The 19,134-nt window shown below is 48.5% G+C and overlaps 1 protein-coding gene across 7 annotated transcripts in view; it reads left to right on the top strand.

Annotated features, from left to right (window-relative positions):
- AGAP1 (ArfGAP with GTPase domain, ankyrin repeat and PH domain 1) overlaps positions 1 to 19,134 on the top strand; it is a 557,152-nt gene that overhangs the window by 386,385 nt on the left and 151,633 nt on the right. For 4 of the 7 annotated variants that reach the window (XM_060015876.1, XM_060015874.1, XM_060015875.1 and 1 more), the window contains one exon: positions 10,178 to 10,336. The exons of the other annotated variants lie outside the window; for them this stretch is intronic. In XM_060015876.1, coding sequence (XP_059871859.1) covers positions 10,178 to 10,336 — 159 coding nt within the window. The remainder of the gene's footprint in view (positions 1 to 10,177; positions 10,337 to 19,134) is intronic. 7 annotated transcript variants of the gene reach the window in all.

Genomic DNA, 19,134 nt, shown 5'->3' with positions numbered 1-19,134 from the left:
AGATGTCCTTTGCAGTGTTGTTTATAATGATGAGAAATTGCAAGCAATCAAAACTATCCAGATGTAGGAAAATGGCAGTGCAAGTTATCTACATTAAATCTGTAAGATGTTATATGTCTGAAATTGTTTGAAGGTTTTGGAACAACATGGGGAAATGGCTGGGAAGTCATAATACAGAAGTGTTGTAGAATATTACATCTTTTCTGTTGTCACAATTAAGAAAAATATATGCGTATGTTCAATAATGAGTTGATCTATTAGGTGGGATTTTGGTAGACTTCTGTTTTACATGATTTGTGTATCTGCATAACCTTGCAAAGTAAGTTTCAGTAACTTAGAGAACAAAACATGCTCCCATTTTTTCCCCATGGCATCATCATTAGAGCAGGGAGAAATCAGAATAGAAGGAGCTATCTCTACAGTTTAGGAAAAATAACCGTGAACTGTCTACTTCCAGGAGTTTCAATTCTGGGCGTGGCCACAGTGTTGCATGTAGTGTAATCACCTGTGTCATTACCACTGGGTCTGGACTCTGTACGTTCTTTTTTTCTCTGGTAAGCATACTGCAGAAAACATATAACAAAAAAAAAAAATGCATAGCATTCTGAGAAACACAAGATTCCTATCTCAATAGTAGATGTGTTGAATTGCACGCGTTTACAAAACAAGTATTACATAATGTTACGTCTTTAAGAAAAGCTACTGAAGATGTCCTTGGAAAAAAAATCCTCTTAGCCTGAAATCCTGGTTGCCAAAAGGAGGGCAGATTTCCAATGCAAATAGTGAGGCGAATGGGCCCTCCTCACAGGCACTTAAATCATTCGTATCTCACTTTTTATGGTAGTGTTGTGAATTATATTATTTTTGGCTTTATAATTAGAGGACGGAACAGATGGCGAAGGCCTAGTTTGAAGTGATGTGGCCATTAGAAGAGCCTCGGTCGTCCAGTCCTGCTTCCAGCAGACCTGGTTTTCCCACCCGCGCTCGGAATGGGGCATGGTGTAGCTGTAGGTTTGCACAGTAGCCTTGAACTCTGAGTTTTTATAACATTTGAAGCCACATAGGAATGAAAAAGAGCCTATAAGAGCAATCGCTGTTTCAGAGGGTGAGGCCTTCGAGGGGAAGAGTGAGTTCCTATCAATCCTATTTCTGTAATTATGATTTTTAAAAAAAATTACGAAGTCCCACAATGGACGTAAATGTCTCTTTCACACTCACGTGCTCATAGAATCTTCTTTGGGTTTTTCTCCTCCACTCTCAGTGTACGAAGAACTTCATTATCACCATCACCAAGCGATTCTGCCCTTTTCCAGGCTGTTTCACCAGTAAGTCAAATGCCAAGTATTGTTTTCCTAGTTGAAGCCTTGGTAGGGTCAAGTCTCGTTATTGAAGGCAGACCAAAGTCAGGATGTGCAGTGAGCAGAATTCTGTATTAAGAAAAAAAACAAAAATTGTTGATGAATCTCTATTTAAATGCTATGAAAAGCCTTATTTTAGGGTATATTTTTAAAAATCAGAATAGGCTGTTTTTAATGTAATAAGCCTATAGCTTAAAAGAGGAATTCTCCCTTCGATGTCATTTGGAGGATGAAAACGTTCCTGTTCAATAGAAAACCAGCATCTTTTTCATGCTCGTGTGAGATCAGGCAGCTAAATGCCATATTCGCTTTGAAATGCAAATGGTTTAAAGAAAAATAGCATATGGTGGAGGTAAGCACCTTTTCAAATCAACTCTTACACTTTAGGGATGTAAAAGCAAAGCTAAAATTATTCTTTGGGAAGAATCTGGCGCTTTGGACGCCTGGAAGCTTGCGCTAATCAGCCGGCCCAGTGGGCACACGCATCTCCATATCAAGGCACTGGCGTGGGGCTCCCTGGATTAGCATCCTAATGCGGCGGCCCCTGCTCGGCAAGGCCGGCAGCCGGCTGATAGTAGAGGGGGTCTTTGAGGACACACTCTCCTGTGTTCAGAATGGGCCAGGAAGTCGGCCACGCATGTCATCATAACGCAGATACTGTTTGGGACAAAAAAATACTGAGACAATAGCAAATGGGTCCTTTTGTGCCTCGCTCCCTCTGGGTGCCAGCATGCCGCACTCGTAGGGCCGGGCCGCTCGCTCTTTGGGATGTAACACCGGTGAAGCCGTCTCCTCGCTCCTTGGTGACTTGTTCTCATACTTCCTGATCTGACCTCTGCATTCACAAACCATTCAAATGAGTTTTGGGGGGGTTGGGGGGTAAATTTTATTGATTAACATACACTTACAAAATCCTAAGTTCTAGCTAAGTGTACAGGTGACCAGCACATAAGTCAAGTCGCAGCACGTGGCCGGCAGCCCAGGAAGCCCCCGGCCCCATCGCATCACTGTTCGCATCTGCCCCTACACACACACGAGAGTGAGCATCGTCTCATTTCCCGCTCCGTAGATGGGCTTTGCCTGTTGCGTCTGACCCCTCGTACGGTTGTGTGGGACCAGGACAGGCGGAGCCCTCGTGTGTGTCTCCTTCGGATCCACGTGCTGTCTGTGGTGTCTGTCCTGTTGTGGCCCACGTCAGAGGCCATTCATTCTTACCGGTGTGGCTCTACTGTGAGGTACCCATGGTGGGTGGATGGACGTTTCAGCCGTTCTCAATAATTCTGCCATGAACATTCTTGTACATGTGTTCTGGTGGGTTGTTTCTGCATGTCTGTGTGATTTTTTTGTCCTTTTTTTATTTTTACTTTTTTTATTACAGTATAGTTGCTGTACAATATTATATAAGTTACAGGTGTACAATATAGTCACAATTCCTAAAGGTTATACTCCATTTAGAGTTGCTATAAAATATTGGCTGTATTCCCTGTGTTGTGCAGTATATCCTTGTAGCTTATTTTATACCTAATAGTTTGTACCACTTACTCCCCTCTCCCCTCGCCACAGGCAGGCACAGCCCTGTAACAGCTACTTCGTTCTCTGTATCTGTGTGTCTGCTTCTTTTTTCGTTGTATTCACTAATTTGTTGTATATTTTAGATCCCACATTAAGTGATATCATATAGCATTTGTCTTTCTCTGTCTGACTTATTTCACTTAGCATAGTGATCTCCAAGTCTATCCATGTTGCTGCAAATGGCAAAATGTGATTCTTTTGTATGGCTGAGTAATGTTCCTCTGTGTGTGTGTGTGTGTGTGTACACACCACATCTTCTTTATCCATTCATCTGTTTATGTTGGTGTGATTTTAATCCAGAGGGATAGTGTTAGGTAGTGCCGCCTCTTTCCATATTATTATTTACAGAGATGGGCCCATTCCGAAGTCTAAAATAAGTCTGCAGAGTTCCATGAAGTTTCTCCTGCAGCTTCCAGCAGGCATGCTATCCTGCCTCTTTGACCTTCTCACGGCTCTTGTGTTCCTTGCCCTGCGTTTTGGCCACTTGTGGGCTCGTCTGAGACCTTCTCCTGGACCAGACGGTGGCTGGTCCAGGGGCTGTCTTCTTCATTGTGCCCAGCACAGCAGGGGTTCCATGCAGTGAGACAAGGAAAGGTAGAAGTAGGTCGGTGTTAGAACTGGTGGCCGGGACCGTGCAGGGTCCGAGTTTACCCTCCCTGCAAGTTCAGCCAGCCTGCCTGTTTCCTGGATGGTGAGACCCCTGGGTCAGGACAGATGACGGCTCATTACTCACAGCAGTAGCAGTGGCCAGAGTCTCAGCAGTGTCGTGCACCAGTTCTCTCGGGGCCAGGTGACACCAGCATACACAGTGCATCATATTACAGGAGAGGAACCCCAAGCTTAGGAAACCCCAGTCTTGTGTAATGGGGTACAGGCACGCCTGCCCAGCCTTTGCCCTGGAACATGACGTTATCATCCCGACAGCACACAAATCTGCCCTCCTCTGGAGGAAGACGGTCTCTCCATCAGCCAAGTCTGTTCACTGCACAGACATTCCTGAGAAGATCATCAGAACAAGAAGTTGCCACCCCCTTGTGCCATGCCATGAGGGACCCATGGACCGGTCTACCAGCGGGAGGGGGTCTCCTGGGAGAGCTCAGGCCCAGGGAGGGTGGAAGACGGGGATATGAGGGGAGAGAAGGGAAGGAAAGATGAAAAGTGCCCTTCCCACCCACAGGCAGGCACAGCCCCGGTGCGCATCTCGGGGAGGTGAGTATCCACCCGCCTCCTGTTAAGGCCTTGTGTCTGCTCGGAGCTCAGCGAGCTAGAACCAGTTGTCAGACCTGCCCCCTGTGCTCCAGGGGAGGGGACGTCCCAGTCTGGCTTGTGGAATCTCCTCTTTCTAGAGAAACACAGACGTGCCTGAAAGACAGCAAGTCCCAGCCCTCTTCTGAGTCCCCCCGTTGGAGAGACCCCAGCCTCTTGTCTTGTTTTCTTGAAATTCTGTAGCAAACAGATACGGTTTAGGTGGTCAGCTGCCTGGGAGAGGAAGCAGTCTTTCTCCCCTGGGCATCACCAGGGCCCTGGTCGGGCAGGGCTCCTCTCAGACCGTGTGCCCCTGTGGTGATGAGCTAATCAACACGGCAGCCGCCCCGCCCAGAGCGAGGTGTTTCTGTGGATCGCTGTGGGCCATTTGGGCTTTAGATCCCCAGCTCTTCTCTTGATCACGGGGTGCCGAGGCCTCTGCCTCACTTCAGGCTGACCCTGACGCCCTTAGAACAGCGTTTAGGCATCACTTGATCACGGGTGGTCTTGATTTTAAGACCCTTCGCTCTCAGGGAATCAGATAAGTCACAAGTGAGAACTCCAGACCCACAGCCTTAATTAGTAACTTATTAATGTGAAATGAGTTGCCATTCGATGAGAGAGGTCACCCTTGAGTACTCTGAGAGGAGAGAAGCTGATTGGAAACTTAGCATCTCCTTATATGCTTAGAGGTGTTTTCAGAAGTGGTGAACACTCCCTGAGTGCTAACACGTAGGGCAGAAGCAGGGACAGGTCAGTATTACTTGACCAGTTAGTTAGGTTCATTCAGGAACAGAAATGAACGTGTGCACTAGCCTTTGTTGGGTGGGTGTGTGCGTGCATGCATTTGAAAATAAGCATCAGAAATTATGACATAAAATACTATCATTAGATTTTAACTCTGTACAGTTACTAAAGATATTCATGGAACAGTTGGAGGGTAGTTGGTTGCTTTGACTGAAGGATTTACTCAAAGTAAGTAGAAAGGCCTCAAAATATGACCACTGGCCCAAGACTGCTCATGCTCGGGCCAAGATGTGTCACGAGCCACGCTAAGCCAGCAAGGCTACTTTCACAGTGTCGTGACCAAGCCTACGGACCCCTGGTTTGCTTCAGAGTTGGAACGTGTGTCTTTATGCATTCACATTTACAGGCAAGCACCTGTTTGTGGAACTCCAAAGTATATACATTTAGGGCAGAAACAATATTTCTTACCCTTCACAATTTTTTTGTTTCCTTACGTCACAATTAGTTGATCTTTTATTATTTGATTTTCAGAAACATTTTAACTGAAATTAAAGCAGATGGGCATGTATAAAAAAGAGATTTACTCTCTTGAGAGAAAATGAGACATGTTTTCCTTCTGAAATGAGAACCGGCCTCTGTATATTTTTGGAAGATTTTGTAACTCGTGGTCACCAAAGATCAGGAACTAGGCAGGCAGGTAATTGAGTGAATTTGGGGGGGTAGGAGAGCTGGTGTGGGCCCTGGCTTCTTGCCGTGTAGATTCAGACACAACCCAGACAGATTCGAGGCATGGAGTCAACTGACTGTTTCTGAGCATAAACATAGGCCCATGGCTGCCACATATTCTTATTTTTCAAACACTGCCAGAAACCACAGATTTTTAGATGCACCCTCCCAAATTTAATTCCACTTAAAAAAGAAATCATTTCCCCCTAAGCAAAAACACATCTATGAGCTCAACCCTGACGCCAGGCCCCAAGATTATGGACCTGTTTTAAAGTTTTACTTCCATAACCACGTGTCCATGTACACACATTCATTTGGTCAAAATTCAGTCATGGCGTTGTGGTGTCTCTGTTTAGTCTGACAATTGGGAATTGGGTGTGGTTGGGCTAAGAAGACCCTCGCCAGCTGGAAGGCCCTCAGGGTGGGTTTTCGGAATGATTCCATGCAGCTGTTTAGGGTTTCATACGGATTCTGCAATCAGACACCAGGACCACACAGCCTTGACAGGAGTTCCTTTACCCCAGAGATCTCAGTTTGGTTCCTTGGGGGCCCCCTCAGGAGCTAAACCCCAGAGTGGATCCACCAGCAGCTTAATGTGCTGAAAATTCCATTCGACGAACAGCTGGACGTTTAAAAACCAGATTGTATGGTCAGCATCACATAGTTTTTCATTAGCTTGTACATTTTAAGGAACCTGCTCTTTCCCTGGTAGACGTTTAGCCTTCAGATGAAGAACTTGTCATCCTAAGACTACCTCTTTATCCAATGTCTCTGTTGGAATGTTTCCTGCGTCCCTGACCCAGAGCTCAGATGGACTTGGCTGTCCCGAATGCCTGTGGCTACTTATTCCTGGACTTTGGCACCAAGTAGTCAGTGCTGGACGCACTAAGATAATCCTCTCCACCTTTTGACTGGAGTATGTCAGGAGGGTCTGGGGCTGGTCGTCCTCGGAGCCACACCCCAGACAGAGTGAACAAGGAAAGGGGCACTGCTGGACTCATCTGCCCAAAGGCGGATGGATGGTGAATTTATTTTTGGTTTTTCAGGTGTTTTGCCTTGTGTGCCTACAGGTGGTATGAAATGAGGTTTTGTGGACAAATCCCACCCTTGATAACGACTTGTCAGGGGTACAGATGAGCACTGAAGGGAGGAAGGAATGATCCCCCTGACGTGTGCACCAAACAGTAGGTGTCCCCGTGGGAGCACGGGCTCAGGGGGCCCGGCTCAGAGTGGGGTCGCAGCCCACATGCAGCTTCTCATTGTACTTTTTCTCCTATTCTCTTTCCATCACTTCCTTTTCCTTCCACCCACCATAAAAATGTTAGCTTTTTTTTTTAAAATAAAGCTCTTTTTTTATACAATTAGTTTTTATCTATTTATTTATTTATTTACTTATTTTTGGCTGCATTGGGTCTCTGTTGCTGCGCGTGGGCTTTCTCTAGTTGTGGCGAGCAGGGGCTACTCTTCGTTGCAGTACGTGTGCTTCTCATTGCGGTGGCTTCTCTTGTTGCAGAGCACGGGCTCTAGGCGCACAGGCTCAGTAGTTGTGGCACGCGGGCTCAGTAGTTGTGGCACGCGGGCTCAGTAGTTGTGGCACGTGGGCTCAGTAGTTGTGGCACGCGGGTTCAGTAGTTGTGGCTCACGGGCTCTAGGCGCACAGGCTCAGTAGTTGTGGTGCACAGGCTTAGTCTCTCTGCAGCATGTGGGATCTTCCCGGGCCAGGGCTTGAACCCCTGTCCCCTGCATTGGCAGGTGGATTCTTAACCCCTGTGCCACCAGGGAAGTACCTTAATGTTAGCATTTTCATGAATTCACGTGGTGAAAGTGGAAGGGGCCTCAGAGCCTCAGGAGGAGTTGTGAACCCCTCTTAAATGGTGGGCGTGTGGGACCAGAGTCCACAGGGAAGGGAAGGCAGAGGCCCACACCCTCCTGCTCAGAAGGGTTTCTTTGCAAAGGGACAGAGGTGTGGGCAGAGAGAAGCCGGGAGGTAGTACAGGCACCAGGGCTGGCAGAGTGGCACCAGGACCACCACGGACCCGAAGGGAAAGGAGGGCGGGGGTGGCCCAGGGCGCCCGCTCAGGGAGGGGGCCAGGGGTGCACATCCCCACTTCACACTCCTGTGCCTCCCCCTCGTTCAGCCCAGCTGGGAGCCAGAGGTAACCCAACAGGTGCCCTCCTCAGAAGGGAGCAGGGCATAGAAGGTGTGGGGAGAAGGTGGTGGCAGGCGCGGGTGTCAGCACAGGGTCAGGAGGAGACCCTGCCACGCTGCCCGACAGGTACGCCTGCTCAGCTGCTGGGCATATGCCGTCCGGCTGTTCCAGTGCCCTGTTGTACAGGGATCTGGCTGAGGAGAAGCGCACCCCGAAGACAGCTCCAGGGCGCCCTAAATGATGGATGACACGTGGAGAAAACCCGGAGGAGCGTGTGGTGTGTCCCTTAGCGCTGCCTCTCTGAGGCTTGGCTCCTCTGTACCTGAGAGATGCTACGCACCTGGCCCTGCTACCCAGGCTGCTGAGGACCGGTGCTGGAGCGGGCGCCAGCTCTGGCTGACGCTGCCATTCAGGAGGCACGAGTTTCCACGTTTTTAGGGCTCGGACAGGTCCTAAAATCAGAACATCAGAGTTGGGAGGGAGACGGGAAACTGGCTGAAGACCCTCTGCAGCTCAACCGAGGAGCCAGGGCGGGTGCCCTTCACGGGAGCGTCGTCGATCTCAGTGTCCGCGGCAGGGAAGAGCTTTCGTTGTAGTTTTTGTTTCGTGTCCATGGTTATTTTCTGGTTTAAGTGTTTGGTTTTTAAATCAATCAGAGCTCTCCTGCGGGCCCACTCATATTTTTACGTGTGCACATGTCACCTGGGGCTCTTACTAAAAGGCAGGGGCGGGCTTCCCTGGTGGCGCAGTGGTTGAGAGTCCACCTGCCGATGCAGGGGACACGGGTTCGTGCCCCGGTTCAGGAAGATCCCACGTGCCGCGGAGCGGCTGGGCCCGTGAGCCATGGCCGCTGAGCGTGCGCGTCCGGAGCCTGTGCTCCGCAACGGGAGAGGCCACAACAGTGAGAGGCCTGCGTACCGCCAAAAAAAAAAAAAAAAAGCAGGGGCGGGGGTGAGGCCAGGGAGCCTGCCTTTCGAAGACGCTCCCAGGCGGTGCAGCTGCTTCTGCTATGAGGCCCGCACTTGGGAAGATACATGCGCTCCCATTCTTCCTCTCTTAGGTGGTACTTCTGGCTTTTTTTCTGGAATCCGGTAAACCTGCCTAGGAATACTTACTTTTACGACATTCAAAATGTACCCAGTTCCCCCAACAGCGTAAAATCGGCATCATTTTTTAAGGTAGAAATACATTTTTCAAAGCAAAATCCTTCCTGTTCGTTAACCTCTCGTTTGTCCTATTTGCTCACGTTTGTGTTTCACTGATGATTTTGTCACTTCCGGACGCTGTGTGCGATTAGAGTGAGGACCGTGTTTGTGGTGGAGCCCTGGTTCCTACCTCTGGCTGCTCACCAGAATCACCGAAGTCCCTTTGAAAATGCATATCCCCTCAAGCTCTATCCCCTGACCTCCTGAATCGAAATTTGAATTTCTTGAAGCCTCTATTTTTAAAAAGCTCCACGGGTAATTCTGGTAATTGGTCTGTGTATTTAAAATCTTGTGCTATGAAAACCTTCTATGAAAACAATTTTGAACTTAATTGGTTCCAAACTAAAACAATGGGAGGAACGTTTAAGAAAAGAAACCTAATACCTTTGAAGATCTGCATACAGATCTAACAAACCAACTGACTGGCAGCAAGGTGTGATTGGCTGAGCTTTGGAGAAAGGCACTTAATTGTTTTTGAGTCTAGAATTGGGGTGACCAGATAGATGATAATTCATTTTGATGTTGAGCAACTGATTCAAATCATTACGTGTACGACGGAACCATTTTCCACCGCAGTCTGTGTGCGTGCTGTGAAGTTGCTAAGGTTACTTTGCCTCTGCGCGGTCTTCTCAAGGTTAAGAGTAAACTTACCTGGTTTAAGAGTCTGCGTTTCCAGCGATGTCGCATATGGCAGCTTCCATTTGTGTTGATCATAAAGTATAGCTTCCCCGCGAAAGTAATCCTCTGGCATCAGACAGTTGACCCCCGACTGGTGATCATTTCATTTCCATTGACGTGTGGATGCAGCAGGGCTCCTTCAGTGCCCGGCTCGCTGGCCTGCCAGGAATATCGCTTTTCCCAAAAGTGGGTCTTTTGTCTTCACCGCTACTCCATCTAGAGGTGGCGGTGGTGGTGGTGTGCATCTCTGTCTTGGACCGTGGTGGATGTAGCCATCATAAGCATCGGATTCCTTTGTCAGGCACCATAAGACCTGCTTCACCCTATTTTCCTCTGGAACATGGTTTCATGTGATGCTTCCACTTGCCCTGTATCGGGACGCCGGCTGCTCTCGGTGTCAGGTCCACGGTGTGCAGGCGTGTAAGCCCCTAGACTAACTCGTGCCGGTTCGGGTGTGCAGTGCGCGCTGGTGTTCACCTGACTTGTTTATTCCTAGGGAATGTCACTAGTGCGCCTGGGTCTCAGATGGCGAGCGGCGTCAGCCTGGGCTCCTTCAACAGCCGACCGGACGGCATGCAGCAACGGTCCTACTCTGTCTCCAGTGCCGACCAGTGGAGCGAGGCTACGGTCATTGCAAACTCAGCCATCAGCAGTGGTAAGAGAGGGCACAGCCCCACGGACCTGCGGCCACCTCGCGGTCCTCGGTTGTAAGCCAGGGGCTGGACGTGACGCCCCGAGCTCTCCGAGCTCCGCTCTTGAGGGCGGCCACCCTGTCGACGATGCCTGGCCCGCCTTCCGCCCGTGGAGCGCTTTATCCTCGATCGGCTGTCTCACCCACAGCATCTCGTGACCTTCTTTGGTGCAGGGAGCAGTAGGTGTTCGTTCCCACTTGACAGATTTGGAAACTGAGACTGCAGGCAGGGCTGAGACCCGACTGCAGGTGGTATGCCCCTGACCACACTTCCCTACATGAGGTGGCCTACACTTTCCATCATTAGTGTGCCTTTTATGTGGTTAGGCTTTGCGGTGTTTTTGCATCAAAGGAAAACACATAATTCATTCTCCTTATCCGTTTTCCAAGATTCCTGGTATATCATCTAAGTTTTGGAGAGTCTTCCCTCTTGCCTTTTTTTTTTTTTAAAAGTGTGGGCAGCTTCTAGGGAAACAGATGTGCACGCTGGAAACTATCTTGACAAATGTGTGAGTGCGTGAACTGTGCAGCGTTGAGGCTGCACTTTACCACAACATGCTTTGCCTGTGGCATTTTGTCTATGACCTGTTCACCGGTATTTAAAGGAATTCCCACTTGTAGTGTGTCATCTCTCAGACAGGGTTTTAGAGTAATAGTAGCATAATTTGTCCTAATTAAAAGATTCAGCATCAGGTCTTCCCTGTAGACCCAGAGCTGCTGCAGCAGGACGTGTGCTTTGGATAAACATCATCTTATTTCTAGTTACTCCATGCTCCTCCATCAGACACTGCCGAGCAGAGGCCTTAAAGAAAAGGCATCTCCAAACCAAGGAGGAGGAGTGAGGTCTCGAAAGGCAGCTCCAGCGGGTGCCACAGCGGCGCGGGCCTGGGGCGCACGGACGGCATTGCCCTGTGCCCAGCACGCTCCCGGCTCCTTCCTCAGACAAAACAGGATGCTTCGGTAGAGAACGAACGTCTGTCTCCAGCCTCTTCAGGGACTGGGCTTTCCACCTTTCGTCTGAAATCATGACAGCACCTTAAGACGCTCAATGAAGAGGCTAAAGTCATTATAAATGAACCGCGTACAGTTTATTCCCTTGTAACGCGACAGCTGTGCGTTCATAGTCGTCAGGTGCCCCGGCAGGCCTGGTGCGGGCCTCCTCAGCAGACACGTCCGTGCTCCAGGCAGAGGCCCCCGACCTGCCGAGCAGGTGGCCTTGACAGGCGGCCTTACCTCTGCAAGCCTCTGTGTTCTAATCTTAAATGGGTGTGTCCTTCTCTCCCTTGCGTGGTCAGTAGGTATGTAGGGCAGTGTCCATCTGTGGCTTCTGTCACTGAGCATCTGCTGTGGTTGCCATGGTTACTTTTTTTAGGGGGGCAAGCAGTTCACATGCTTAATTGCATTATCAAATACTTGGAAATGCAGCCGTTTTTCGACGAGCATTACCCTTACTGTCTGAGTGGGTTCATTCCGGCACCCTCTGAGAAGGTGCGCTCCCACATTTGAGGGGGGCAGGAGTCATCAGCTGGCTCCTCCCGGCCTGGTGCACAGCTGCTTTGCCCGGCAGCACCCTTTCTAAAGCTTTCCTCTTGTGAGTGAGAACTGCTGAGTCACCACCACACCTGATGAGGGCGGCGGTCTCTAGGTTCTGTTCCTTATGCGCCGTAGGAGTTATATTTGGGGAGGGGATAGAAGAACAAGTTCCTAAGCAAGATCCTCACCCCAAGTCTTTGCCTCCCCCCACACTCAGAATATTCCTCCAGAAAAAGCATTGGAAGCAGCCTATTAACCTAAAAGCCACACTTGACAGATATTCCATTCGCATAATTATCTCTTTGATAAAGACTCCCTAGCTAACTTCCCCTCTACCCGAGAGCTCTTTGCATCTGGTCATGTGTGTATGCCAGGGCACCTCCACACCGTCACATCAGGGACTCCGTGAGTGCCAGACCCTTGACTTGCTGAGAAGCCTCTTCCCACGGAAGGTGATCGTATTGGTCCGTACGGGCATATTTATAAAGTACCTGTATGACTGAGGTTGCCTACGGGTGAACACTGTTTTTAAATTTACAAATCGATTTCTCACATGCCGATGCACCGGGTATCCATTGTTCTATCACATTGTGTGTTTGTGAAAGACTAGACTAGCTAGGCTTCCTGATGCCCCAGAGCTTGAACCGTGAACACAGGAGATGAGAAGCCAGTCTGTGCCCTGGTACGAGCCTACTGCGGGATGTGGATGGAGAAAGCCCGGGGTGAAATTGTGCAGGTAGTTTAAGGATGGAGAGAGTTAATCAAGGAAAACTTCCCAAAGAGACTGAAACTTGAGCAGCGTTTCAAGAACCAGATGGATTGTGTGTGTGCAAAACCACAGGAAGAAGTTGTTCTAAACATGGAGGCAGTTTGGACAGAGACTTGAAGAGGAGGAAAGGGCAACATGGAACAGTCGAGGGGCCACAAGGAAGTGCAAGGTATTAGTTGGGATACAGGAAAATGAGGACAGAGAGGAAGAAGAGAGATGAGTATTAACGGGTCAGAATCGCACAATTAATTAGCATCTTATTTTAAGGCTTACAGCTGACATTTTAAATAGCAAAGATCCAGAGAGAAAACGGAATGTTGTACAGAAGTAAGATTCCTATAGTTTCTCAGGCATCTTCCTTGACGCCTGTATTTTTGGAGGATGGCTGGTATGTCATACCCAAGATATGATTGAAAAGAGAAACAGTAGCAATGATAACGAGAGCTAGTATTTATTGAGGGCATTTGATCCCCGTGGAGTGGATACTGCTCTTAGCTCCATTTTCCAGGTGGGGAGACTCTGGTACAGAAGGGTTCAATACTGCTTGTCCAGAGTCACGTCCTGGTAAGGCTGGGATGTGAACCCAGGTGGCCTGATTCTAGGCCTTAGAGTCTACGTCAGCGCTTCTCAAGATATGTTTCCCAGACCTGTGGTGGCAGCATCCCCTGGGAACTGGTTAGAAATGCAGATTCGTAAGTCCCATCCCAGACCCACTGAATCTGAAACTCAGGGGTGGGGCCCAGCAACCTTTGTGGCAGCAGACCCTCCACGGAATGATGCTGCATGCTGAAGTTTGAGAACCATTGCTCGAAATCCTTGCTTCTGAGTGTGGTCCACAGACTGACTGGTATCTGACAGCCCCTGGGAGTTTCCTAGAAATGCAGAGTCCCAGGCTCCAGCAAGACTTCGTGGGTCAGAGTGCACGTCGTCAAGAATCCTGGGCCATTCGGGTCCGCCTGCGTGTGGAGTAGCCCTGTCTGCCTGCGGCCAGAGTAACGTCCTGGCTTCCCTCCCGTTAGTACCATCCTGCCAGACGCCAAGCAGTTGTTAGTAAAATCAGGGCACAGGATCTGACAGCTGACTTCAAGAAAACACATTTATGAATGGATTTCAAGACCTCAACTTGGGCATCCACGTTCCCTGCCATGCTTGGAAAATAATCACAAAAGAAACAAACAATGATTAAGAGCTCTCTGTCATGCTTTTTCTCTTTACGTCGCAGTGAAATACAAACTCCACCCTCTTTTTTTTTTTTTTTTAATCATTTTCTCTCCCTCACCCCAGTCTCTGGTTTGGATGTCAGGGTCATAAAAAAGCTTACACTGTGCTAGCAGCAGGGACAGGGAGAAGTAAGCAGCTTTTGAATCCAAATGACCATGTGTTGGTGAATATGCCTTCCCATTGTCCCACATTTTTATTGTACATGATAATACATGACGTTGGGGTTCCATTTTTCTCTGCCCCCTTGTCCACACTAAATTAAGACTTTGGCTCCAGAGAACTCTGTAAAGTCTTCCCCTTTAGACGCACAGGTACCCTGGGGGTTTCTGTCTTTTAAGCAGCTGTGAGCAACTCCTAATTAGATAGATGACTTTGTGGTGTGTGAAACTACAAAACAGGAGGTTCTGGTTAAATTAAGGGGGGAAGAAAGAAGAATCCATTCTGTGAAATGCAATGCCCCACTGCTTTATGACTATTACTGCTGTAAGGTTTTACATTTAAGTACCTGAGGTTTAAAATTAGATGTCTAATATAATTTGGCGTTGCTAACGTGAGACCCGCATCTGCCCTTAGAGGAAATGCAGACAGCTCAGCTCAGGGTTTCAGATCGCTGTCTGCCGGCTTGCAGCACAGAGGCTTGGGTCCCACTCCAGCTAAGCACCACAGGCTGCTCAGCGTAATTTTTTAAATGCAGAAACGTATTCATCTTGAGCTTCTGCGTTGAAAAAGGCTGTTCCCGTAGTACATGAAAAATTAATTTTTTTACATTTTTCCTCACTCTCCTAAGTGTTTGACAGAAGTAATTTTTGCAGCAAGAGAGAATAAAAACTGGTGGCTGTAAATTCCTGTCCTGGAACCTCTTGTGTAGATTCTTTATGGACCCAGAATTGATCTACATGTCAGACTCTGTTGTGGTTTCAACTGTTTATCACGGTAATGGCAGGAGTGAGCCTGTGAACACCAACTTATAATCCTGGGTGAAAGAAATTGGTGTTTGCAGTCAATGAAGGGGCAGCTCAGCTTTATTGATAGATTCAGAACAATTATCTCTGCAACAACTATTGGCTGAGAATTCTCTGCAATTTCATTGGGAGCCTGTGATTTTTTGATTAAGCATTTCTCTATAGGTAATTTTCTCTAGAAGTGCTAGCCAAGAGTTAGCATGACTGTGGGTGGCAGGGGACCCCCGGGGGGGTCATTTGTAGTATACTTAGTTGTCATATCTTGCTCCGAGGCAAAATGCATTTTCGGGTGCATCCCACCTGTGCTGAGGGCCCGAGCCAATGCCGTGAACCCTGTGCATCCATCTGCGAGGGGTCCTGCGTGTCTCGGCAAGCCTGGCAGCCTGCCACACCATCTCCCGTGACTGCCAGCTGTGGGCCGAGGGTCTCAGTGGTGGCCGTTGCCGTGGCAGCCAAACTCCCCACCCCTCTTGACTGTCAGGTTGTTCTGATGGCTCCACCCCATCTCTGAATGCTTCATTCCAAGAGTTAATCTTCTGCCACCCTGGCTGCCCATCACCGGCAGTACTGCACTGCTTCAGATGACTCTTGAACATTTCACTTCCACCTGCCTCCACCAGGCCACCGTCCAGCCTTGTCAGCCCCAAGTATAAAAACCATACCCATCTTTCACTCCTCCACATGGAAGGTGTGTGTGTGCCCATTTCCTTCTAACCATTTAACCACACATCTTCCCACCAGAATCTATGGTTATTAGACAGCCAATCTTGAATCTGAAGCGCTTGCATTTTTGCTAACTTTTAAATATTTTTTGTCATCATGGACATTTTTTACAAGGCTTGTTTTAATGGTAGAAGTTAGAAACACAGGTTTCAGCTCTTGTCGTTGTGTCCTGCACTTCCTTTGGTTTCTCCTTTCTCATAGAGCCAGCCCCAGGAGGGGCAGGCAGCCCTGCATTTGAGATTACAGAGAGCATGCCGTAACTTTGGGTTCTGGGAAGGTTTACTGTCAGTTCATTAATTTTAATTTTTACAGCTTGAGCACTTTTTTTTTTCTCTTCTTGGATTCTATGCTAACAATTTTATCATGTGACCAGCAGGTGGCGGTAGTGTGACACTACAGCTCACTTTTTTTTTTTCCTTTTTAATTCAAGTATAGTTGATTTACAATATTGTGTTAGTTTCAGGTGTACAGCAGAGTGATTCAGTTATACATATATATCTATTCTTTTTTGGATTGTTTTCCATTATAGGTTATTACGAGATACTGAATGTAGTTTCCTGTGCTATACAGTAGGTCCTTGTTGGCTACCTATTTTATGTACAGTAGTATGTATCTATTAATCCCAAATTCCTAATTTATACCCCCTGTTTCCCCTTTGATAACCATAAGTTTGTTTCCTATGTCTGTGAGTCTGTCTGTTTTCTAAATAAATTCAGCCGTAGCGTTTTTGTGGATTCCACCTGTAAGTTATATCATACGATATTTGTTTTTATCTGACTTACTTCACTTAGTGTGATATTTTCTAGGTCCATCCACGTTTTTGCAAATGGTATTATTTCATTCTTTTTGTAACTGAGTAATATTCCATTTATATGTATACCACATCTTTATCCATTCATCTGTCAATGGACATTTAGGTTGCTTCCATGTCTTGGCTATTGTAAATAGTGCTGCTGTGAACATTGGGGGTGCATTTATCTTTTCAAATTAGAGTTTTCTCTGGATATATGCCCAGGAGTGGGATTGCAGGATCATACGGTAGCTGTATTTTTCGTTTTTTTAAGGAATCTCCATACTGTTCCCCATAGTGGCTGCACCAATTTACATTCCCACCATCAGTGGAGGAGGGTTCCCTTTTCTCCACACCCTCTCCAGCATTTATTGTTTGTAGATTTTTTGATGATGGGCGTTCTGACTGGTGTGGGTTAATACCTCGTTGTAGTTTTGATTTGCATTTCTCTAATAATTAGCGATGTTGAGCATCTTTTCATGTGCCTGTTTGGCCATCTTACGTAGAGTCTGAATTTGTACAGCTGCGTCTCTGTGTCAGGAGCTTGACATCTAATGCCCATTTCCTGAGAATCATTATCCCTGTTTCATAAGTGAGGTTCCAAAAGGTCGAGGATCTTAAGACCACACTCTTAATAGCCAGAATTCAAACCCAGGTCTTTCTGATTCCAAAGCTTATAGTTTTCCTCTCTGTTATTTTTTTTAAAGGAGAAATGAATTCTTAGTATTAAAACAACGTATCATAAAAATTGTTTATCTTTTCATAGAGCTTGCTTTTTAAGGGAAGGTAGACATTTTCCCTTCTCTCACTTCTGCTGCACTTTGCCTTTCTCATCTGTTTCTCCCAAATCTTGGCTGGCATTCAGAAACCATTCCCTGGGGGTTGTCATCAACCTTCAGCTAAGCTCAGTATTAAAGGACCTGTGGGCTCTCATCTCAAAGCTGGGCACGCCCGGTCTCGGCCGCTGCGGTCTGTTCCCCCCACCAGGCTCGTCGGCCTAATTAAAGGGATGACCCCAGTTCCCTTCTGCAGGCAGAACCTGCTTCCCTTTCTCTGCATGGGACCGAGGAGAAAGCAGAAGCTTCCTAGGGTATCTGGCCGCAGGGGGTAAAAGGTGTATTTTTTTCCTCCCAATCAGAACGTTGTTACTTTGTACTTTGCCTCCTCAGTTCCTTCCTAACAGCTATTTCTAGCAGCAGGTGCTGACTAGGGGAAACGCTGCCCCCATATCAGACCGGGAGCAGGAGATTGCATACCTGCAGGCCAGCAATTCTCTTGCTGCCTGGCAAATGTCTAGAAATCATTTTAAACAGATGTTAGAGCAGGATACCGTTGCCAGTTGCTACGGTACCTGGACCATATCTTTTGGTCTCTCTGGCCCTCGGTATCTTCATCTAGACCAGTGGTTCTCACCCAGGGGTGATTTTGTGTGTCCCTCCCCTGGGGACATGTGGCAGTGTCTGGAGATAGTTTAGGTTGTCACAGTTGAGGGGGTTGGAGGGGTTTCCTACTGGAATCGAGTGGGTGAAGCCAGAGAAGCTTGTGAACGCCCTGCAGTGCACAGGGCAGCTCCGCACGACAGAGGACCATCTGGTCCAAAGTCAGTAGCGCCGAGGTCCAGAAACCCTGGTCTGAACAATGAAGACTTGTGTTTTATGGACCCTAGCAGCCACCGTCACTGTGCTCCACCGTGAATTAAATGATAATCCTTCCCAAAGAAAAGGGAGGCTGTTTCCTTTCTTGAGAGAATGACTACAGCCAACCCAAGCAGTGCCTTGCCCGCAGCGAGACTTTCAACTCAGCTTCCCAGACCGTCCCCCAAGGCAGAAGGCGGGGGTTGTACCAGCCCCGTGGCAGTTCTGCTGCTACTACCAGTGATGATGTCACATGACATCCATCCAGCACTCCCTGCCTGTCAGGCACGAGGACCCGGAAGAGGCGGGCTAGTGCCATCCCCATTTGAGATGAGGAAACAGAGGTAGCAGCAGGCGGGTGGCCAAGGCTGGATTCCGTCTCAGGCTGTGTCTCAGCCTCCACTGTGCTGTACTTTGCACCACCACGCTCAGCTGCCCCAAGAACTCTGCCTGCCTGAGGGAGACCCAGGGTGGCCTTGACCGTCGGCCCGTGTTGAGGACGCGCGGACGACACATTGGCGGGCGTCATCTCAGCAGCCTCCCTATTCAGAGACCACAGAATGGGTCGGGGCTAACAAAGTGAAACTAAGATAAACATCCTGCATTCAGATTCAGCCAGCCAACCGTGCGCACGTAGAATGGGGAACCCTGCCTCGACGAGGCTGACCTGGGTGTAGCTCATCTGCCGAAATGCCGTCGAGACTTCCTCTGCCCTAAGAGAAGGAGGCGTCTCCCTTGTGGGACCACATTTCCAGAAGGACACTGGCAAATGGGGATTGTTCACAGCAGTGGATGGGGATGTAGAGAAGGCTCTGGAACCCACGTCAGAGATAGGGATGGAGGAATTGGGAGGTGGGAGGGGCCTCTGGGGCAGGGGCGTCCCTGATCCTGCTCTGGAGGGTGCTTTTCAAAAGTACTAGCTCCTGGGGCCAAGGGCTGGAGATGGGCTTCTTTGGCCCTGGGGTGGAGCCTGCGCACCAGATGTTCCCAGGGGGCTTGTAAGGTGCAGCTGGGATTGAGATCCACTCTTCTGGAGCTGGGGTCGGGGTTGAACACTGCGTGTGAATGGCAGTCAAGGTAACAGATAGGAGCCTTACCCTGTGTACGTCCAGGGAATTGAACTCGGGACA

The sequence above is a fragment of the Delphinus delphis genome, chromosome 7, assembly GCF_949987515.2.
Source record: "Delphinus delphis chromosome 7, mDelDel1.2, whole genome shotgun sequence".
In the NCBI taxonomy this organism is placed as follows: domain Eukaryota; kingdom Metazoa; phylum Chordata; class Mammalia; order Artiodactyla; family Delphinidae; genus Delphinus; species Delphinus delphis.
Note: the sequence above shows the minus strand (reverse complement) of the source record. Positions and strands in the feature narration are given on the sequence as shown.